General features: G+C 33.9%; 3 protein-coding genes across 7 annotated transcripts in view; 2 read left to right on the forward strand and 1 right to left on the reverse strand.

Moving 5' to 3' along the window:
• Positions 1 to 1,810: 1,810 nt before the first annotated feature.
• Positions 1,811 to 13,444, forward strand: LOC136997234 (uncharacterized). Its single transcript, XM_067347737.1, has 6 exons — positions 1,811 to 1,835; positions 7,193 to 7,265; positions 7,361 to 7,453; positions 9,769 to 9,795; positions 10,132 to 10,289; positions 10,633 to 13,444. Exons 2-6 carry the CDS (start codon positions 7,217 to 7,219, stop codon positions 10,924 to 10,926), a joined length of 621 nt encoding a protein of 206 aa, XP_067203838.1. The 5' UTR covers positions 1,811 to 1,835; positions 7,193 to 7,216; the 3' UTR covers positions 10,927 to 13,444.
• A 1,218-nt stretch (positions 13,445 to 14,662) lies between these two features.
• Positions 14,663 to 15,903, forward strand: LOC105670955 (tRNA-splicing endonuclease subunit Sen15-like). Its single transcript, XM_012364727.2, has 4 exons — positions 14,663 to 14,897; positions 15,019 to 15,100; positions 15,167 to 15,338; positions 15,445 to 15,903. Exons 1-4 carry the CDS (start codon positions 14,874 to 14,876, stop codon positions 15,692 to 15,694), a joined length of 528 nt encoding a protein of 175 aa, XP_012220150.1. The 5' UTR covers positions 14,663 to 14,873; the 3' UTR covers positions 15,695 to 15,903.
• A 261-nt stretch (positions 15,904 to 16,164) lies between these two features.
• The window catches only part of Pkn (serine/threonine-protein kinase N), a 29,891-nt gene continuing 21,400 nt past the window's right edge, over positions 16,165 to 24,655 (reverse strand). For 2 of the 5 annotated variants that reach the window (XM_067347706.1, XM_067347709.1), the window contains 12 exons: positions 24,342 to 24,593; positions 23,598 to 23,748; positions 23,426 to 23,513; positions 22,987 to 23,342; positions 22,679 to 22,917; positions 21,628 to 21,792; positions 20,523 to 20,840; positions 20,302 to 20,453; positions 19,999 to 20,218; positions 19,804 to 19,911; positions 19,588 to 19,728; positions 16,165 to 19,444 (listed from right to left, as the gene is read on the reverse strand). In XM_067347706.1, the coding sequence (XP_067203807.1) occupies positions 19,301 to 19,444; positions 19,588 to 19,728; positions 19,804 to 19,911; positions 19,999 to 20,218; positions 20,302 to 20,453; positions 20,523 to 20,840; positions 21,628 to 21,792; positions 22,679 to 22,917; positions 22,987 to 23,342; positions 23,426 to 23,513; positions 23,598 to 23,748; positions 24,342 to 24,593 (2,334 nt within the window). In that variant the 3' untranslated portion in view covers positions 16,165 to 19,300. Of the gene's footprint in view, positions 19,445 to 19,587; positions 19,729 to 19,803; positions 19,912 to 19,998; positions 20,219 to 20,301; positions 20,454 to 20,522; positions 20,841 to 21,627; positions 21,793 to 22,678; positions 23,343 to 23,425; positions 23,514 to 23,597; positions 23,749 to 24,341; positions 24,594 to 24,655 lie in introns of all 5 variants that reach the window. The other 3 variants (XM_067347707.1, XM_067347705.1, XM_067347708.1) reach the window with 2 other exon arrangements.

Consider the following 24,655-nt stretch of genomic DNA (forward strand, 5'->3'; position numbering starts at 1 on the left):
TTGAAATTCTTACAATATTTTTTCTTAATTTTTTAATTTAATTATAAATTTCTGTATCACATGTGCAATGCTATTTGTAACAAATACAATTCTTCGATAAATAAAAATATCATCAATCGATATTTATTTTGGCAAAGTTGTTTCGAATTAAATTTGAAGCGGCAACTTATTAATTCTCCTTTGTTCGCGTCATTAAATTGAAATTGAATTCGAAGCGCGTGTATATTCCGGAAAGACGGTTTATTTGTCTTCTCGTAAGGTCTTCTTCGTAGCTTCTTCGCACTCGGGAGACTCATTTGTTTCCGCAGTGTAATCCGAACTGGCCTCTGTCGACGCCACAGCACCTTTTCTTCCTCACTTCTAAGTCCACGTTCTCTAGAAATTCGTTGTTGTCTTAACGTTTTTTTCGACAACAGAGATTATATGGAAAAAAAATAGCAACTTTTCTGTCTCTTGTATCGACACTAAGATTTTGCACTATTGAAATAGGCGGTTTTTGTAAATATCTGCAAAAAAATGAAAAAAATCAATAACAGACGAAGTAAAATATACAAGACATTTTTGTAATACGAAAACATGCGCACACACGTTGCTGCTTCGTCGTCGTATCTGCTCGATGACGATTCTGACTCGATGTTGCCGAGGATTAGCGCCGGATATAATGAATACGGTCGTGCTCGTGTACGTACCGATGTAGAGTAGGTAATCCACACCCGGACAGGGGGGGATCTGTCTTCGGCGAATCCTCGCTCTCTGCTTTTTTTCCACGGCGCGGCTTTAGGACCAGACTGCGGATCGCGCGGCGCGGCGCGGCGCGGCGTAATCTGTCACCGGCATCGTTCCCGCGCTGCGCTTTCCTACGGCTTATCCCGGACACCGGCTTTCCCCCAATCCCGCGGCAAATGAAAGGACGTAGAAGACGAGTAAAAAAAGCACCACGATTATCCGGTATCTTCGTAACGGCGCGCGCGGAAACGCCCGTGGCTCGGTGCGATCTTATCCGCGGCTAATATCCGCCACTCACGGGCATCGATACCGGTTTCTTCGACAGGATTACTGGAAATCTGAAAAGTTGGGGAAGTTTGTAAATATTTTATAGATAGAGAGAGAGAGAGAGAGAGAGAGAGAGAGAGAGTATAATAATGGAAAAGTAAAATAATTTTGTTTTATATATCCATATATTATTTAAGTTCTGTTAATCCTTTTTAAATCCTTTCATTATTCAAAATGTTACTAATTCAAAGCTTTGCTTCATCTGGAATTAATGCGAAACTGTGTAGCTTTATTTTCTAAGCTTTGGAATTTTTGACATAGTCGAGTGTCACTCGCTGCAATAAACACCGAGCGATCTGACTGATGGTGCTTTTAGCGTGAAAAATCATAGCGCGTGCCGTCCGCTTTTCGAAACGCACGTCCCGCAGCCGCGGCTATTTTATTCGCCGGAGAACAGGCTTACTTATCGTAAGAATTCGCCGCTGTTCCGCCGCTTACGACTTTTTTAATCCCCGCCCGGCGTTAAAACGAGACTCACCGGCCTGGACGACGAAGCGAATCGCAGTCACGGGCATAATCTGTCACCGGTACCGCTTCCACCGTGGTTTTCTACGGCTTATCGCGGCATCGGCTCGCATTTAATCCCCGCAAAAAACGGTGGCCGCGCTCCCCGTACTCCCCGTCGCCACGGAGACCCCGTAAGCCGCCCGTGTGGCGCCTGCATCCTTGCCTGGCGCACGACAGCCAACGACAATGGTCATCCCGCCCCGGTTAAGGCTTCGTAGATGCGACCGGAATCTGCTTCGTGCAACGGGTGATCCATTCGGAACATAAATTCTTTGGTTAGTCGATTGGTTATTTAAAACACTAAATAAATTAACCGACATGAATTTTTACGAAATTATACTCTTAATTAACAATAATATTATCTGTCGTTTAATTTTCACAATATAAATTACTGAAATTTAGATCTCTAAAATTTTAATGGGATACTTGTTGAATTGTTAAGGTTTCAATTATATTTGATTTAATTTCCTGTCCTAGCTTCTAAATCTAGTACGCATAAAAACCACGAGTTCTCTTTATTAGACCAGTTTGCAACTATGAGATTTAAATCGTTGAAATTCTAGCACGCGAAATATACGAGGCATAAAAAGTGTCTATACAGTAGATCGCGGAAAATGATATTGCCTTCTCGATTTTCGAGCGGGTCCGCGTCGAAGGCCGAGATAGCCTCGGAACGTGCGGCCTCTTCCCCGGCTTCCTTCACTCTTCCAAGAAGAGCGGGGGAAAAAGATACGTTATGATATAGCGGCTCGTAAAGGCGGCCCGATGTAGGAAAATATTAAAATTGAAAATCCTCAACGGTGATATACGCGTGCGTGATATTGGTGGCCGGCAGCTGTCCTGTTTCTGGAGGCTGTTGCGAGGACGTGAGAGAGAAACGAAGAGAGGCAGGAAAAAGGGACACGTTAACGCGCGAGTAGGCGTACTTGGAAGAAGTAACGGATGGAGACGAAGAAGACGAAATGGTGGTAGGGGCGCGATATTGTCTCGAGACTCCGTGTGCTGGGACATCGCTACTTTAAAATATCGTCGCGAGCGTAAAAAGGGGGTCCTCCGCGTGTATATATATATCCATGTATGGGGTGTTCCAAAAGTCGTTCATTCCCATCGTCAGTATCGCAAATCCAGGATCGATTGTCGATAAATTTGTGGACAATCGTATTTTTCAGATTTTTAATAAGTAAAGTCTCTTGTTTTTTGAATTAAAATTGTAACTTAAAATGAATTCTTAAAAATACTTCGAAAGCATGTGATTCTCTTTCGCCAATATTCTTTAAAATCTCTTTTGAGTCAACATGTCTTAATATCTAGGCGTTCGAATAATTATTACTCTTATACAATTTTTACAATTTGAATTCTTGAAAATCTACGAATTGCGAAGAGACCGTGCTGTTTCTGCGACACCTCGTACACATCCGTATCACGAAGGGATGCGTAAGGGTGCGTGCGTGAGCTGGGCAGAGGGTGTCGCGCCACTTGTCGCGAGGACACACGTGTCGCATGCTATTGGAGTTGGCAAAAGGGTGACGCGCGGAGTCCACCCCATACGTGCCATTTTTCCATTCTATATGTGACCGTACATATACGAGCGAGCATTCGTCGTGACTTTCGCGCGTACCTATAAACGCAGGGACTTTAAAGTGAAATAAATTAGAAATTTCGAGGGGGTGAGCGGCGCGAACGGCCAACCCTTCTCTCCCAGCTTGGCGTATCGAGGGTGCGAAAGCGCGAAGGGTCGTGTCCCGCGTTTCGATAACGACGATCGCGGTTTTGACACATTTGTCACTATCGTTTATTGCGCAGTTCGATATTAAACACCAACGATGTACAGCGTATCGTTCATGAACTCGGGCGCGGGGACGATTTTTTAATCGCTTTCGTAGCGTAGCCAAATGTCGCGCGACGTATCTCGAGGGTGATTTTAATTGAGGGTGAAAGCGTTGTACAGATTCAAATCGACCTTTTTGTTACGCATTTTTTTGCCACGAGCTTTATAACTGTAATGTATTACGATTATGCATACCGCAAGTATAATTGATACGTGAAGCATATTGCATCTGCGAATTTAATCTGCAAAAAGCACTCTCTACGGTTAAATTTTTAAAATAATTTTTTTAATTTAGATCTTTCAAAACAACCAATATAAGGCGCGTGAAATTATTTAGTGTAAAAATAAAGATTTTACATCAAACAAATATTTATCTTATATTTTATGCGTAAAAAAAATATGTAGGATACAACGATATACGCATCTACGTTCCGGATACACCTGTTTTTTTCCTTTGTTCGCATATTTTATACAAATGCATTTTTAAGTGGATCGTCCGTATTTTCACCTCCGCCGGATAATGACTCGTGCACGCACACAATTACGCGCAATTTGTCGTACTTATCGACGCGAACATCGTAACCGCGTACGTAGTGCACCATGCTCTTTTATGAACGTTAACCCACGGCAAGAATACACGGTGTCCCTGACCGACCGCACTTACTTTTCACCATAGGTACTGTCTGAGAATTGTCGAGGCGAAACATGTTCGAAAGATTGTCGAGCGATGAATAGCCTTTCAATGGAAAACAACCATGACGCACGATTTCAATGCGTTTAAGCGTGTTGAAACCTGCATTGCATTGCGCAAATTTTTAATTTACTTTGTCATTCATAAAGCTATTACATTATTTGCATTTGTTCAAAAATTAATTATTAAATTTAAATCTATTGTTTGAAAACAAGAAAGAAATTGATTGCAGCATATTTTGTGTATCATGGCTTCGCATAATTAAAGGATCTGTGTACAATTGATTTTATTTATGAGCTTTTATTGTAAAAATTCGGTTTCTGTGTTCTGTAAATATTTAAAGTTTGTCAGAAATTATTAAATTTTTTAAATTAAATAATTTGAATGAATTATGTTCTTTATTTTTTATATAAAATCTTCTGACAATATATTAAATCTATAGATATTTCAGTATTTCTATGCTTTGTTATGCAACTATAACAACTAGCTGATTTACTATTCCTTTTCATAGATAATATTCAATCTCCACAAGCCAATCATGAATATTATTTACATATAAATAAGTTTTATAATTGTCAGACACAATTTTGTTCTATATTTTATAATCCACCATTTTATATTATACTTACAGTAGTACACGCATGTATAAGTGTTATGATAAAAACATATGCACTGAGCATAGTTAACGCGAAGAAACGTTTTTATCGCATGTTGCTACGTCAATTTTTCGTCAAGTTGTAAAGTTTTAAAAATCCAGCGCGCATTCATCGTTTATGAGTTTGTGTGTGCGTATATATGCGCGGTTACGCGATATTGCATAACTATAAGTACTACGATCAGCTGGCCAGCTGACTGTAAGTAGTAGTAGTATCGTATTTCCTATTTAGGCCAGTGATCTAATGAGTTAAACACGTGCAGTATCGGTAATCATCTTTGTCCTTGGTCGGAATCACGGATAAGATCAAGTATTAATAAAAATGTTAATACAACTTAATACAGAAGTCCAATTACGGCGGACAAGTTTCATCTGAAATGCAAGACGCCAACGCTTTTGCCAGAATTACTCGATTTAAATAATTTATTTGAGGAGATAATTTAAGTTACAAAAATAAAATTAACTCTCTCGGTACAGCATAAAAGCGCGAAACAACTACTACCGGCTGGTATACCGAATTTACAGATTAAGTTGACATGTACTCATTGCTGTGCGTGACTTAGGATAAAATTATGTCTCTTAATACAGTCGCGCAGTCACAACGAATGTCTTTAGATAGTGATATACGCTTTTTATATTCAATTGAATGTGAATCTATGAAGATAAATATTTTAATCAAGCTTATGGATTTATAAGACAAAACTATTTGATCTATTTTCATGTCAACATAATGGAAATAATTTTATACTGTACAGCGTCATGAATTATTCACTTGCCGATATGCAGCACAAAAAGCGCATGTAAATTATGATTAAAACCTTTAAACAGCGACGGATTAATAATTCATAAGTTTTATCGGGTTCACATGTAACTAATACGACACTGTAACGCATTAGAGTGAATCGTTGACTGCGATCGAATTCACGTATTGTTATTATCCTGGTAAAAGCGAGAGAGCCGTCGCGGGCCGGCAGCTGTTGCCTGACGTGCCCGAGCTGGAAAAGCAGCTTTTTTCACCTGCCCGCACGAGTCGAACGATACTAATTGCGAGATAACGCTCTCTTAATATTTCTGCCCTCGCGACGAATGGTGCATGCGGCCACGATGCCCCGGAGACCTCGACGTGTCGTCCGCCACGATGAAAATGTGAGGCCCCACATTTCGCTTTTGTAGATTATTATGATATCATTTCTTAATGAAACGGTGCGGCTTAATAAAGATACCGTGTGTAAAATAATGCGGTCCCTACTTAAAAAAAACACGTCTGCGAATGTCTGATAATCGTCTCTGCCATTCTGATCTCACATATTACATATTAAGTATCATATGTCAAGTCTCGTCTAATTAAATTTATATCAACGTCCATTGCCTGATTATTTTATGCGTACGATCGATATATACGTGATGTATTTAAAATCATAAATACTTTTTGTTAGTCACAGATTGCTCGGGATTTTTTTCACAACAATTATCGAGGTCTCTGTTTTTCAATTTTTTTATTTTTTTTAAATTAAATATCGCGTTAATTAAAGCCACAATTAAAATATTTCGAGATCCATTTAAGATTAATTGGCGGACAATCTATTATCCATCCGCCACATCATTTCGAGTGCATTGTGTTCGAGCAGGAATACGAGGATTCGCATAACTGCCGGATGAAAATGCATGCGTGCAGACGATAGAGGCGATGCACGCGAGGCTAGGTTTTCGCGGCATCGCCGTTTCGCCGTCCCTTTATACACGCACACCCGCACGGACACGCACGTGATTGTTTCGGATCGCGCCGTTGTCGCGGAAATGCGAATTCGCACGCTCGAAGTGATATTCATAATACGATGCCATTAATTGCTCATTGTCTCTGCGACGGCAGCATCCCCCTCCTTTTTTCTCTCCGCGTTTTCTTCCCTCCTTTGCGCTTCTGTATCGCCGCTATCTCAGTTGTAAAAACACGTCACGCATTCGAGCAAATCACAATAAGATATGCAATGTGTCGGTATTTACGGAGAGAGGTGTGATACGGCTTCTCTATTATTTTTTCATCCATCTTATTATGATTTCCTTCCAGCGCGGGAGATTGGCGTATCTCTTTTGTATGGCGACGCCGGAAATGGCGGAGGGGTATTGCGTGTACAATTAGAGATACATTATTCATTAAACTGTAGGCCGAACATATCCGTAATATATTAATAATGCGCACCTTGCGTCAACGTGAAAGCAATGTGAATATTGTACTCGCGTGATATTACACGCTCGCCAAACGAGAATATTGTTCACCTTTTAATTTGTCTAATTATTGATACGCTCTCCTTATTTCTGCCAGATGTAATTATTATAAGTGCGTTTAAACACCGTCGTGTTTAACGGTGGAAAGATGAAAGATATATCTATTATTTCTTAAACGTTTGCAAATGTTAACATCTGTTCGAAAACGTATATTGAATGATTCTTATTGTTTTAGGGATACACGCCGTTGCATATCGCCATGCAATTTGGCCACGAGAATATCTTCAATCTCTTAGTTCAAGTATACGGTGAGTACGCATCTTTTTTGGAAGCTGTCGACAATGAAAACGCGTCACGATCGCAATGTGTCGCATTTCAATGAATTTTGAACATATATTTCCAGGCGCGAATCAGGACGTACGTGACTACAGTGGTAAAAAGGCAAGGCAATATCTGGTTTCGCAGGAAGCGGCGGTCAGCCAGGATACGTTTCACAGTAAGTACATTCTCTCTAAGGAAGAAGATGCCATTTAGAAAACTCTAATTGTAATTTTCTGGAAACATAAAATTTGTAAATAATTCAGGAAGGCTTGTATTTTGCGTATTAGCGGTATTTTCTTTATAAATACAGCCTATAAAATTATCTCGGAGCTTTAATCGCAAATTGTATAAAGACGTTCTCGCCTGCCTTTCAAAGTATAACATTTTCGTCGACCGTGTTTGTCTCTTTTTTCCATATTTCAATCTGCAATGAAATTTCAGCAATAAGATTGATCTTGGAAACATCAACACTTTTTTCCTCTCATTAAATGTATTGTTAGCTGAAGTCTCACATTATAAAAACGCTGTAAAAAGGAGCTGTAGAAAGAAAGTATTACAGTTTCTATAACGAGAAAACAAAAGAGGTAATCGCCGCCTGGGGAAGTTTTTAAAGGAATTCTCTGATTCCGTGCCAAACGTACCTTGACCTGCTCGTAATGCCGCTGTAAAACCAATTACTCTCCGAAGTGTATTGTAATCCACACCGCTTGTTAATGCGTCCCGTCAAAGTTTCGTTGCTTTCCGTCCCGCCGTCAATCATTGTTCACCGTTCTCTCGCTTGTTTCGCGACATTCGCTTGTCCGCGCTCCAACACAATCCGTTCATGGTTATTCCATTTAATCTCCGAGCATGATGCAACAATATCACCGTACTAATATTGTCAGATTAAATTTAGATATTTCTATTTGGACTTCTAACATCACTACCTCTGCTCTCTAAATTTTGCACGTCTACCAGCACTCCTATCTTACTGTTGTCAAACATTATTGCAACCTCCTTTGGGATATCTGAGACACCTTTCTGTCGCTTTACACGTCTTTTTAGATTTAAGGTATGTAGACTCGATCGGGGAGAATGTAATTGCGAAATATTTGAATTGTCCCGGAAACGGAAATGGTTACGGGCTCTCTACAGTGAGTACTCCGGGGTTCTGGAAGTATTCTTCTGTTGTAGGGATTACTGCTGCCGCTACGCTCAGGCAAGTTCAGCAGCGCACCTCTGCTAAAGTAGTAAAGCGCTTGTGTGTGTCGCAAGATTAAAGTACGTAGGCGCACCTTAGAGTAACGTATGACTGTCACTTTTCCACACTTCTGACGTGAGTATCTTGAAGTTTCACGGGCCTCGCCGCGCGAACACGCACTAGAAATTCGCTCGAGAATATCCTTCGCCAAAAGAAGCGAGCTATAACACGGACACGTTTTGCTTTTGATATTTTACGAGCAACGGGAATTCTCATCCATCATTTTTCGCTAAATATGTCTAAGATGTTGAAAGGATTGATGTATTAAGTGTTCAGCTTTGATGTACTCTAAGAGCAATAATAATCTGTGTCATCCTTAAAATACATTCATTTCGTAAAATAAAATACTTAATATAATATAATTGAATATTTCAATTGCTGACGAAATAATCTTGTCCTTTTTATACGTAACGTGCATTTCTTTTTTATCGATGTATTGATCACATTTTGTTACGACTAAAAAGCGCGAATTATCAAAGTGGCAGTAGTACATTAAATTTTTGGCACCGTAGAGAAATAATGTTATGTAATTGGCAATGTGAAATGAAATAAATCTTTAACTTGCAGTTTTAATCATCATGAATGATGAAACGTATTCTCACATATCTTTAATTAAAAAAATAATTAAACTATCTGTGAAGTTTAATTCACTTGTTATATAAGATGCTTCGTTTCACATCGTCGTTATTATTAATGTTATTGTTTTTGTGTGCTATATGTTATTTGTTATAACACGTAATAAAGCATGTACTACACGTAAGCATGAGAAATACACATATATTTTACTACAGTCAATTCTCAGCATCACATTTCACTCGCACTGGATAATTATTACGTTTAATAACAATAACAGGATGTGTGTAATTCTCGAAAGGGAAAGTAGATTCTATTTTTATACTAATTTATTTAACCGTATTAATTCCCTTATAAGTCTTCCGTCTACCTTATTCGATATTAGGCGCGGATCATACTTTTATCAACTGCGTGAAATAACAATTTTATTAATGAGTAATTGTCAGTTGCAGATTGCAGATTTTGTATTAACAGAAAATAAACAGCTTCTCAAAGTTTATAAATATATACGTCAGATTGATATGTCGATAATCTTCTAACAATATCGCATACTAAAAAGTAATTTTTTTCTTCCCATTTGATTCTAACTTAACTGTGATATTCTTACTCGCCGATTTTTTTCATGTCTTGCTGTCTGTACGAAAAACAGTTTCAAATAATTTTCTATTTTATTTCAGAAATAAAAGCAAGGAAAAAGCATGCAGGTAAGAAATAATTCTTTCGGTGTCCGAACGTTTTAGTAGAGATTAGCGCATGAGACAAGCTAAATAAACATTAACATCGTAGAATAATTAATCTTTTTTTTTTTTAATTAAATTTAGCTTTGATAGCTGTGCTTATAATATTAGTTTTAATAATTCTATAGTTTTCGAAAAACGCTTTATTCTCTTAGTAATATAATATTAACACAGTAGAGTAAAAGTAATCAGAGACTCGTCAGCCTGTTGAATATTCTTTGACTATAAAAGTTAATAAGTGAGGTGAAAACAGAGGCAAAAGAGCCGTAAGCGCTGTAACGGAGTGATTGATTGAATATACAGAGAAAGATCTTGGTTTCCTACGAATTGGCTCATTGAACGTTCGCGTGAAACGTACGACGGAAGCCTTCAGCCAATTCTTGGGTGTGGCAACCAGCAGCACGGCTAACAGCAACAACGAGAAGATTCACAAGTCATGGGGGTCTGCAGATAATGTCCAGGTATTATTTTCTTAAGTTCAACACGCCTTTCACTTTACATAAAGATAATATATAATTTCTTAAAGGATATATACGTCTTATTTCTTTTATTAGCATTTAAAACTTTTTACGATGCATCAGATTAACATATAAAAATTAGCAATAATATCACATATAAATGTATTAATGATTTATTCATTATTAAACAAATCTAATTAATTTCTTGATAAAGAATCCTATTCCTTCGATTAACATTAAAGTTTTCTGCAATGTATTGAACTAGCTATAAGTCGTGAGACTTACAGATTAATAATAGCATTATGACATTCATACTAATCTTTTTGTTTATGTTTCTTATCTCAAGCTGGACCAGAAACTGATGCCACCGCCAAAGTATGGGCCTATCAAAAAGCGTAAGAGCAGAAGGCCACAAGACTTTGCATCGCCTCAGGATCAACAGCACGCCACTAGTCAGCCGACTACCCCGTTGCTACAGGGCAAAGTTAGCCGACCGAACCGGGCTGTTCAACGTCGACCAACGTCCACGTCGTCCGTTAGCTCCGGTTCTATCGCATCCAACATTCAGCAAAACGGCGACTCGGACTCTGACACGGCGTGCGGCTTCGACTCCGCGTGGCGAGGATCCGCTCAACTCTAACTTAGCGTAATTTATCCTAGGCACTGTCGCGTACGCTTCTCCGAATATATAAGGTGTAGAGAGGCATTTAATAAGAGTTTCAAAGACCGGCAATTATCTTTGGCAATTTCTTCTTTTTTATATATGACATCGATAGAATAGAAACGAGGATGTACTGAATGAGTTTCTCAACTCATATTCGTAATATAATGATTTTTATATCTTTGAAAAATTATTTTTTAATTCCTCGAGATTTTTGGCTATTCTGACTATTGTTGTCATATGTAATTATCATTTTGTAATATAAAATATTTAATATGAAAAGATTGCGGATTCTTTGAATATAGTTTACTTATTAAAATTTTATCAGTGATTTAATTCTTGTTTCTTTCAATAAATTTATGAAGTAATATGCTTTTTTATATTTAGATAAATAAATTCATAAATGTGTATTAATGCGATAATTTAATTTTTATTTTAAACTTTAATTTTTAACATTTTTTAAATTTTAATTGAGATACATAATAAATTTGATTTCGAATATAACAAATTTATATATGTACTCATATTTAGAAAAATATATTTTACAAATTGTGCACAGAATTTAATTTAAGGAAGAAGGGAATACTTAATATTCGAATATGCTTTTAAAGTTTTATTATAAAATAAGTCGAAAGATTTTAAATTTATTGAAAGGATCTTTTTTGTATATCTTATAATATATCTTATAATATCTTAACAAATTCATGGACCAGTCCCAGTATCCAGTTTCTAATTTTACATTCACGACTTTGTTGTACATATTGTGCTGTTCATATGTCAGCATTATTTGCACAAAGTCTTTAAATAATAAAATGTTTATTCTAGCAGATAATTAGCAGATAATTAGCAGATAAGGATTAAGATGTATTAAACTATGAAGAAATTTTTCAACATATATGCCAATAAAAAATGTTAACATAATTGTATCACGAACAAAGTATCACGTACAGGAACGACTATTATTTATATTATATTTTTAAGTAATAAACACATCACATTTAAAATTATGTCAAAGTATTTTATCAATTACGATATGTAAAAAATACAATACATACAAAAAATACATATTTTATAAAACAATAAGGTAGATTTCTTATAAAATGTAGTATATTAATAATTAATATATCAGTATATTATAGTAGTATATTATAATTAATTGCAGTTAATATAACAAGATTTACAGATATGATTAAATTCTTAGATTTTATTTTTACTAATCATGTATGTTAAAAAACAAGATACCTAAACTAAATGTAAAAATATATAAAGCGCGCAAAAATAGTCAAACAAAATTTGAGTATTGTTTAAAATTAAATAACAAAGTTATATATATTTTTCAGTGCTACAGAAAAAGTATGGTAATCAAATATCAACAAAAATATTTAACAGTTCATTACTAAGAAGCCAAAATTGTATTAATCTATTCAATCTATCTATTCATTTATTCAATGAATAAATGTTTTTGCAAAAAAAGTTTAATGCACCTTGCTTGCTGCTGAGAAATATATATATTTTATGTTTTAAATTATATACAATGATTAAAATGTTTCTAATCTTGAATTATTGTTCGAGGCTCATTTTTTACATTTTTCTGCGTATTCTTTTGTGCAAGCTTAAATTTTAAACGTTTTTAATAACGCATTTCGTTTTTAATAACGCGCGTAAAGTCTTATTTCCAAGATTTTGTGATAAAGATTTTAATTTATTGTTAAGATTTAAATCTCAAACATAAATAATAATTAATTGTTAGTTACGTATATTAACTGATAAGATTATTTACAAAATAAAAAAAATTAGTTTTAATTTTATTGATTATTGACATATTAATAATTTATTGTTTATAGTTTACTGAACTCTCATCGCAGATTGAATGTCTGCAACGTCTAATATATGTCTGCAATGTTTAATATATTTCTAATATATGTCTGCAATGTCTAATATATTTGCATTTAAACAACGATCAAATTAATTTTTTGCCAAAGGAATTGGATATACTGTCTGTCAAAGCTTAAGCACCTTGATATCTCAAATAATTATCGAATAATTGTCTTGGAAAATCTGATCGCAATACAACGCAATACAGCTAAAGCAGCTTGCTCTAGTTATTCCCTTGTATTGCAATCAAATTTTCCAATCTACTTTAGTAGATCAATCCATGTGCATTTATGTATTAAAATAATTATATAGTCTCTACACCGATAAAATACCAAGCTTTTTTGGTACGAAAATGATCTCATTATAACTTAAATTTAACGTTCTTAAGTATTTTAAATTATAAATTTCTAATAAGAATTTGATCAACTAAAAAATAACAATAATAAATTAATATAACAGTGGATAAAAATAATTAGAAATATCATAGCACCTCACTTCTACATACATTTGTATTCTTTGCGAGTGTGTCACGATAATATGGGTCTCTGTTTGATACCAATCGTGCCTTATCTTCAGAAGATACGTACATTTACAAAAATAAAAAAATTATTTTCTTTTGAAATCTTATCTAAGATTATATATTTCTATATTACATTATTTGCACATTTACGCTTACTTCGTTTATTTTTGTTTCCATTTTGAAGTCTTTTTTGACATTATCCATTACGTTCTTACTTTGCAATTATATTATATCGAGTGCACAACATGATAAATGTAATATTCAATCTGTAATTATGACTTTTTTGAAGCTTCGTATCATCAAAACACAGAAAATTCTATAAGTTTAAAGTGTTGTTAGATTTGAGATTCGTTGCCGATTCGGTAGCAAATTTGCATATATTTATATACCGATGAGTGGTCGATGGACAGCTCTTTTAGTAGAAAAGAGACAGGAAACAGCATATCTCCTCTCTTCTATTAGCCGAAGCTAGAGCCGAGCCAAGCCGAGCGCCGAGCGCACATGAATACGGTTCTCGATCAGTGATGCGCTGTCATGGGATTTTTTCCCGTACGGAACCTCCGTGCGCATGCGTAAGCTGACGTCACAGCTAGACGTCGGCTGCTACCGCAGATGTATCTAGGGGTGCGTTCCACTTAACGCCCGCAACGCTCCTAGAATCATTTTATCCTCGTTTAACTTTCGATGAAAAACAAGGATAAAATGACCCTAGGAGCGTTGCGGGCGTTAAGTGGAACGCACCCTTGGTGTACTATAGGGGATATGATAGTTTTCCCGCGTTTTTAATGACACACGACATATTATAGTGCATTATAATCAATTACAATTGAAATCAGCTGATATTGTAAAAGAAGAGGGTGAATTACTGAGGGTTCAAAGCGTTTGCTTAGTGCGCAGACGCAACTTTATTCCCACGACAGCGCATCACTGTTCTCGATTGTGTGTGTATGGACTTGCGGTTACAATCAGTGATGCGCTGTCGTGGGAATAAAGTTGCGTCTGCGCACTAAGCAAACGCTTTGAACCCTCAGTAATTCACCCTCTTCTTTCACAATATCAGCTGATTTCAATTGTAATTGATTATAATGCACTATAATATGTCGTGTGTCATTAAAAACGCGGGAAAACTATCATATCCCCTATAGTACACCAAGGGTGCGTTCCACTTAACGCCCGCAACGCTCCTAGGGTCATTTTATCCTTGTTTTTCATCGAAAGTTAAACGAGGATAAAATGATTCTAGGAGCGTTGCGGGCGTTAAGTGGAACGCACCCCTAGATACATCTGCGGTAGCAGCCGACGTCTAGCTGTGACGTCAGCTTACGCATGCGCACGGAGGTTCCGTACGGGAAAAAATCCCACGACAGCGCATCACTGGTTACAATTGGCTTTACTGTTGGACGTCTCGTGGTAGAAGAGTCATTCCAATATATATCCTTAAATGATAATGTACTTTATCTTTCCTTAAATTATAATGTGGTGAATTAATCTTGTAGAAGAATTTGTTACTTGTATTTTATATGTGTAAAAGATGTATGACATATGTCATCCTGCTGTGAGTAACTGTTTTACTCAAATAACCAAAAAAAATGTGTATCTCAGTTTTGAGTACAAATGTATATGTATATAAATATCTAGTGTGTAAGGTTCTTACTTTATATATTCAATGTTTTCAGTATTATCATTTATGCGAACTTGGATGTGACAATCCATTAAAGACAAGTATCGTCTTTTATACTTATATTGAATTATGTGAAGGTATTGTACTCCAATTTTTCAGTTAAATTATAAATGCATGATTATTATTGCTATAATAATTTGTAGAGAAACGATTCTGGGATGTCAAATACAAATACAAGAAAGAACTTGATCTGTTATATCTTGAGGTGAGAAAAAGGGAACATTCTCCATTGGAAATTTATATACCCTGGTCGGTTAAGTATAATATTTCTCTTAATACAATCGAAGAAATACAAGAGGCATTACAAAATAAACGGTAATTTTTTAAATTTCTTTTTTAATATATACTTATGTATATTTGACATTTTTGTAAAATTTTTATCAATGCCATTCATATTTATAAACACAATTTTATCAAACAGATTGACATTTGTATTTAAATCTGAAGACGGCAGCAGTGTCTATTATACAGTAAGTGCAGATCTTGTAAAACCAGCAGCACCAGAAGTAACTAAACAGCTGAAAGAAAAAGAGGATAAGAAATCTAATTTGGAAACAGAAATTCGCAGAAATACAACCTATTTATATGAATTAGCAAAATCTTTAGCTGATCAAACTAATGATTCCAAAACTGATTTGGACTCTACTGTAGGAACATCAAAACAAATTTAAACACTGATTTATTAGAAATATGATGTTATTTTTTTACTTTATATTTAACTGCAATGATACATATATATGTTTACTGCATCTCTGTGTTTATATTTTTTGTTTACATTTATTATGGCTCATATATGAATTCATTTAATTTTTAAATTATACAAAAAATGTATTTTATATCAATAAAAAAAATACTGGTACGTACAAAGTAATACAATAAATTATAATTTTTATTATTAAGTGTAAATAAAGTGATATGGAAAAAGATATACACCAAATAAAGTGTATATGATGATGGAAGAAAATGTACACTGAAAATAAAGCATCTTTTTAATATTTTATTTTTTAAAGTAATTCATATATATGCATATAATGTGAATTTTAAGAATACTTCTAAGGGTTGCTAATTATTTAAAGTGATATGCAATAAGCTGCCACTGCAAATATATATGAATTAAATAAATTAAATCTTACAAATCATCTAATCATAATATTCATGTATTAATTAATAGAAATTACAAAATACGAGGCACATAATTTTCCTTATTATAAAACTAAAGATAAATATAGCGAACATTTTTACCAAACTTACATTAATCATTATATCTAACAGTATATATAAAAAATATGTGTAACGAAATAATCTAATAAAAATCTTTATGAAGTAAAAGCAAGCCTATCTACAAAATAATCATAATATTTGTATATATGTACATATTTTGAACCACCGTATATTTTAGACTGCACTACATATGCCAAAATCATTGCATAATTTAATTTCCGTAACGCTGCATATAATGTCAGTGAAAAAGTAATTTGTTCACATTGTTACACATAATATGCACTGTAAAAACAAGATATAAAATGGTATTACTCTTTGACATAAGGATATCTTCATGATATGAATTGTTTGCAAGATATAAAGTTATACACTTTGGTAATTAAAAACAGCATAAAAAATGGAATTATATGGTATTTCAGCCATATAAGAGATAACATCGATTGACATTGACGGATCTACATTATTTAAATTTTGCAATATTTAAATAATTTTAATATTAATGGAACTTGTAGATCCGTGCAATTTCAAATTGCCATAAATATTGCTTTACGAATTACGCCAATAGTCTCTTATGTGTGATACATTTTGTGATAAATGCCACATTTCTTTGTTTTATTACTGAACGCATTGTTATAAAAATTTTTGTTATTTTTCTCATTTTAGAATTACATGTAAAAAAGATTAAATTGAAAACTTATATACATCAATATAAATTAGGCACATTAAAGGTCCTGTGTTAATCATTCTTTTCAAATTATTATCGGTCATTATTATATAGTGCGTCCAAGATCCATTGAAAATATTTTAGAAATACCTAAAATACTTTCCTACAATTTCAATCTTATCCTGTGTATAAGAATTATATATAAAATAGATACCAAAGTGGTTATCAATTTATAATTGCAGTAAGGCAACTAGATTTCGAGAGGTACTCGAATCTATCTCTCTAACAGTACAATACAGATAATTTTTCACACCATAATGTTTCATATTAAAGTTTTACAGTAATTTTGGTAATTATATGTCTGCGGTTTGTCAATCTTAAAAAAGAGCGATATTGCAAATAAAACTTGGTAGATTTTACTTGATACAATAAGATTTAATCAATTAATATTTACAAAGCATTCAAAACTTACAGTTTGTTCTGCATTTAAAACTTACAGTTTTAAATGCTTTGAATATCTGTGTGGTCATCGAGACTTAAAAAACTCGAGCAAATATCTGAAAGCAGTGGAAAGATGCTATAAAACTGTTTTATCATATTTACAATTAACAGAATGTTGAAGAACATTTTTATTGCTTAACAATATAGTCAATTGAATAAATCTGACAAAAATTGAACAAAGTATATTATAATCGCATAAAATTTACCAAGCTCTATTTGAAATATTTGCATTCGTACAAAATCCATAATTCAATCCTCAATTTTAAGATGTACATGTAGAGATAAATGACAAATTAAAAAGATTTTATATAATATTTGATGACTTAATAGTCACAGAATTTTTTAGTTTTATTGCATGTTCTTAAAAATTGTCCGAATATCATGTAGGCACCACTTTTTAAAGGATGATTAAAATGTACCATGGGTACCATTTGAATCGCATGCAAAAGTTTCAAAAACTATCGAATCCTATGAAGGATTAAGTAAAAAGAAAGTTTGCGATAAAAAAGTTGATTTTAAAGCCTTTCACAAGTAAACTCTAACAGCTATTCCAATGTTGTACACAATTTTCAGATCATATATTCTCTACACAAAATTAAAATCAACTCTTAATCAAATGTGTTCATCATACATGAGCTCTTACAGTAGTATTTTCTTGCAAAGTTAATTGAAATCGTATAATACTACATCAATAGCTTGAGCTATTAAATATAGAAATATCCATTATTATTCTTTTCGTCATTTGGTTATATATTTATATATACATAATATGGAGCACATGAACTAATAAAAGTATCTTATAAACTAGGATATAAATGTACATAACTAATGATGAAACGTACCAAATGTAATTGGGATACATATTGAATGAACCTAAAGGATTCTGCTGTATGATACAAAACTACTTCGCATCATAGAGTTCAGGTGTCTAACGTCACAAATCTTGCAAAATTACCTATATATAAATGAATTAATTTCCAGTAATCATAATAGAGATACATGATTAAATTTAAATAAGGAGCGCTGAGAGAGTGTTATTTGCAACATAATCATTATTGTTGTACATATATATAGCGCCATTTCAATTTCAATTCTTTATCACACGAGCATGAGCAAGTATAGCTACCTTTTGATTTATTTTATGCTTTTTTTTTATGAATATTAATATTGTTGTATTATATGATCATCCTTTAAGCTCTACAAGGATATATAAAATCTTCGAGTATAATTATACATGTTACTGTACATATCAATAATATATAGATAACGAAATGTTGAAAATAATACATCTTCACGCAAAAGAACATTCATACATATTTAATACTAATAACAGGACAGTGCTTAGAGATCACTTTTGCAAACGTAATCTAAAAATTATTTTCATCTTTATGCGAAGAAACTTCTTTGTCAAAAGATTAGTAGGCTTTATCACTTTTTACACAGCTGATCAAAATTCCTTTTTAGCTTTCCATTTTTAAGAGAATATATAGATCACATTCTATTCATATATCTCATTAACTCAGTAAACATGAACAACTTTTTTGATATATATATATCTTATTTTATATGAAAAACCAAAGATTAATTTATGTCTGAATTCATATACCAATATATTCATATATTCTCTAAAAGCATGTAACTCATTCATTAGTGGAAAACCTGAGATTCGATAAAAGAATTTCTCTTGTAAATCTGTCTCTCTCTCTACTGTTAATATAGTATTAAAAATAAGAAATCTATACATGATGTAATAATATATGGTATATTGCATGGAGATACCATATCAATGCTGATGCACAAACTCCAATGTAGTACAAAAAGAAAGAAATTTTTTTTCTTCAATTATGATGCGCTGCTATTCCCTCCATCGAGGGAATATTATCTATTAAGGCTAGCACCAATCAGCCATGTAAGTAAAGTCTTTAAACAGACTTTGTTCTAAGTCACTAAGAGGCCGAGGATCTTTCGGAGGCGTTAATTGTGGTTTCTCTGATGTAAATTCTTCATCGAAATTACTTACATCTTCCACCGATTGCTAATAACAAAGAAATATTTTTTATATGTAAATACTGCGTTTAAAATTAAATTGATGCCTATTCGTACTAACAGAGTTGCTATTTCACACATATTAGATTATATAGCAATAAAAAGATAGTAATAAATTAATTTGCTACTTACAATTACTGGTACAAAAGGTGGTTTCACGCGTCTTAACAGTAAATCATCCCATGCAATGTGTCTGAAAAATGCTTGTTTTTTCACATCTTCCGCATCTTTTTCACTGCTGCCTAATCTCCTATCTGGATTCTTCCTGAGTAACTGTTACAAAATATAATACGAAAGATAAGATACATGTGAAAAGAGATGGAAAAATAATAAGATAGAAATGCTTACTCTTCTCATGATTGCTATTGCTTCCAAGGAAAGGAATCGCGGATATCGTACTTCATCATTTACAATGGAGTCGAACACTTCTTCTTCATCATCACCTGGGAAGGGGGACTGAAACATTTTATTTAATATTTAATATTGGAAGAGAAAATACTATACATATAATAAGCGTAAAATTTTATGGGCAGATAAGATTACCTCTCCCACAAGCATCTCAAATATCAAGACTCCAAGACCCCACCAATCTACAGCTCGCGTGTAAGAAGTCTCTGTCAGCACTTCAGGCGCTAAGAACTCGGGTGTGCCGCAGAAAGTACCTGTTCTATCTCCATATCCCATTCCTTCTTTACATAAACCGAAATCTGCGATTTTAACGTACCCTTCCGTATCCAATAGTAAATTATCTAATTTTAAGTCTCTGTAAACGAAAAACAAACGTAACGTAAAACACATTATCCGATTATTTGACGTAGGATATTATAATGTCAACTGAAAATATACCTGTAAATGATGCGATTTTCGTGTAAGTATTGCAATCCTAGAACAACACACGCGGAATAGAACACAGCACGCGGCTCGCCGAAAACATCCGCGTGTATATGCATCATAAGATCACCGCCAGCTGCATATTCCATTACAAAACATACATGCGCCTACAGAAAATTAATCTTTTAATTTTATTTCCTTTCGTTTTGCTATTAAAGCATAAAAAAAATTAGTACCTCAGTTTGAAAGCATGCAAATAGGTTCACGAGGAAAGGATGGCGCGTCGTGTTCGCTACTTCGAATATTCTTTTTTCAGAAAGTAATGACTCCACTTCATCTCTAGCTATAATGTCTCCCTTCTTCAAGGCCTTGATTGCAAAGTATTCTCCCGTGTTTCTATATTGTGATAGTATCACTTTGCCAAAATGTCCACGACCGAGCACGGAAAGCAGTCTAAAGTTCTCCAAAGTCATGCCGGTAAGCTGGGAGTGTCTTCTCGACTCGTAGGCACTGTCTCTGTACTGAAGAGGCCTGATTGGTAGTTCATATACAACCTAAAAGACAAAAATCTCCAGTTCAAATAACAGATATGGATTTAACATGTTATTAAAATAACTGTTAAAAGTAATCACATATACACAGAAATGTAAAAGAGAATTACATGTTAGTATATCATAAAAATACCATATATGTTTATTAGATACATATCTTAAATATAATGTGGCGGATTACATATTGCAATATTTCAATTACCAAATCTTCCACGCAATTAGTTATTAATTATGTATATATTATGTATATATTCATATAATATATAATAGAATAAAATGTATATAAAGTGCATACATGCAAAGATTCAGTAAAAATTAGTACAAATATATATATGTATATGTAGTGATAAGATTTCAAGATTCTTGTAAATTTCTAAACAAGTCAACAATGACCAAAAATGAAGTCTTAAAACCACTTGCAAGACTATTATGATTAAAAAAGTTTTGAAAAAGTCTTGAGTGTATTAAATATATTGAAAAATATACACATAACACACACATATACATATATAGAGACACATGTATTATAGACATTCAAGACTTTCAATCATAACAGTCTTGCAAGATGTTTTGAGACTTCTTGATTTTCAGCCTTTGACTGAAGATATCGACTCTTGAGATGATTTGAATCCCGTCATTATGTGTATGTAATGTGTAAAGATAAAAATAAAGTAGCTTACAAGAGAGATGAAATAAAAAGCATGAAAAAAATTACATCTATTTCTCCAGTATTTACATGCAACATATTAAAGCAAGCAAAGCAATACTGTGTGTATGTGGAGGTATATACCTCATCCTCAGGAAACTCGACGACAGGTTGAGGCGAGGGTGTGCGTGGAGAGGGTGGTGCAATCAGCACAGGACGGGGCTCTGTCACAAGGGGCCTCAAAATTGCACCCTGAGGCCCCTTTTCCTCGTTGTGCAGAAAATCAAACTCCCTTAATGCACTCTGTAACTACATTACTACCTCCTTAGCACTAATGCTGATTGAAACTGCGCAGTGAATTTTAGATTCCTTCCGCACCAGAATTGTTTGCATTTAACGCATGCATTACTTTATAACTAATACGACTTTAATATTTTGAGATTTATATATTTATTTCTTTCTGCAGTGACTGCTACGATTTATATCGTCATAATAGGGGGTTTGGAATTGTTGCTTGCTTTTGAAAATTGAGAGAATAGTGTAAATATATATACATATCGCTTTAACTGATTATGCAAGAAAATGTAACATTGCTATATAGCTTGCTGAAAAACAAGAAACCTGCATATTTGTATTTAATAAAAAATTGCGCACAATAATTAAAAGAAGTTTTTCTGAAGCAAGTGCAAATTTAAACTAATGCTACTATTTTTCATATAATTGCAGAAATACATAACATATCTGATAACATGCCGCATCAAAAGCTATATATATACATTATAACTTTTCGAAAAATCTATACAATATCATATTTATTTATAAATAAAATATAAACTATTTTGGCCCACAACCAATATTCCCAGCCTTGAAACTGTAATACATATCACTATAATATCTATAATAAATTATAAGGTGTTTAAAAGTAGAAATCATGTCAGACATAATGTGTATATAATAAATTATATAAATCAGCAGCATTTAAATTAAACTTTATGCATATCAAATCATAATAGCACAAACTTATTACGTTTATACGACAAATGTGACATTAACAATCTTATATTTTTACATCAAGCAAAGATTGACGATACATATAATGCAATAAACAGCATTTAACAAATAACATTATCGCTGAATAAGATCGATTTAGAATAATGATATATAAAAAGATATTAAAGAAAACAGATTCTCTTACCTCTTGATCCAATTTAGGAGGCGGTGTCGGTGCAGGCGTAGAAGGTTTCTTTGGGACGGTTGGCGGCGGTGGAGGAGGATGCTCTGGAGGACGTGGCAGAGTTGGACTATTATTCGACGTTGACATTCCCAAAGGCCGCGCCCCACCCAATCCACCTTTTTCCGGGTCGGGAAGTTCACCGGGAGTTTCAGGCTTATCTTCTACTGAGGTATCGAATACAAGCTGCAACGGTTGTGGTCCTGCAAACAAAACTGCATAAAGTACCTTTGCGAAATCTTGCGTTTTACACGGACGAGATTGTATCTTACCTGATGGTGGACTTTCTGAGTTTCTGGAGTTGTGCAATGACGGAGCCGAACGTTTAAGCAATCTACCCCAAGTCGCGACATTTATGTTCATTTGATTTGCTCTTGGGAAATTTTTCACCTGCTGCTTAAAGATCTTACGTTGGCGCTGTAATTTAGGCTTTCGTGATATCATCGGATTCAAGAATTTTATTTCCGCGAACAGAAGGCCTTGCGGTTCCAGCTGTAAAGCCATACCGTGTCGAACATCATCGATAAACTCTTCTAAACGTAAAAATTTGACCGCACAAAGAGATCTCCAATCTTTCCAATAAATGCCTATTTCGAGTTCTCTTGATTTATCTAGTTCAATAGAAAACCTAGAAATTTATTAGACACATGACGATATAAGGATCAAGTAAACTATACGCGATATAATAATCGCTAATTAAATAACATTAACCTCTGGTCCCAAGCTTGTTGGGAACATGGACGCCAACTAGTTTGTCCTACGGTTTGATTATCCAATTTTATAACTGCCATAATATCATCTGAAAACATAATGACAATCAGTCAGAGACAATTCAAACAAATTCAGAGACATTAACATTATTTTTCAAATATTGGAAACTTACTGCTCGTTTCGTCTTTCACACTATATGATTTGCTTGAGCTACGTCCTGTGACACCTTTGACAAAGCTACGTAAATCAGGACTAGCAGGATGTTCTCTCCTCGTACGTCCAGGCACTTCTTCCGCTAAATCTTGACATCCCATTAATCTTACCTAAACATATTATATAATATATAAAAAATATATATCACCGATTGTTTTATTACGTATTAAAACACAACATTAAGCCTTAGAAAGTAATATTAACCTTAGAAATTAATATTAGCCTTAAAAATATCAAACATAATATAAAAAGAAAATACAACTGATTAGAATAAAATTTAAAATTTACGGATTTCATTGCACTTAATTCAATGATCCTTACATCAATAATTATATTTATATAATTATTGGCAAATATTGGCAATAAAAGAAATTAATTAATTATTAAATTTATGAAAGAACTTAAAACAATTTTTCATAACAATCAACTTTTCAATATCAGCTGATTAACATTCTAGACCATTTCTTTATTTAAAAAGTACATTTTAACATTCTGGACCACTTTTTTGTTTAAAATAAAAGTTTTAAAAACATCGCAGTAAAAAAAATGTAAATTCTAAAATTCTAGGTCTGCCAAGTGTTTATGATAGAAGATTCTAAGTATAAAAATGAGTAAAATATATATTTTAATATTCGAAACCATTTCTATGTTTAAAATGTAAGGTTTCAATGTTAACGTGCCTTTTTTAAGATTGTCAACATACCTCTAATTTCCCTGTGACAGCGGCGCATCTCGATACTGAAGCTGGTACAGTAGCTTTACCTTCCAAAGGACCGCGGAAAGGTTGTAATGATGTATAAGTAACAGGAACTGGACTAGCCGATTGCACGCTAGCTAATTCTCTCTTTAACTGAGCTGCGGTACCACTGTCGGGCGGCAGCTCTTGCCTTCTGAGCTCAAGAGACAATCTGAGTAAGTCCAATTTTCTACTGGATTCCGCGAGACTCGCCTGAGCCTATAATAATTAATGATTTATGTAACAACATGCCATTCATCTAAGATGATTTATGTAATAAT

This window comes from Linepithema humile, chromosome 1 (assembly GCF_040581485.1).
Source record: "Linepithema humile isolate Giens D197 chromosome 1, Lhum_UNIL_v1.0, whole genome shotgun sequence".
Classification (NCBI taxonomy): Eukaryota; Metazoa; Arthropoda; class Insecta; order Hymenoptera; family Formicidae; genus Linepithema; species Linepithema humile.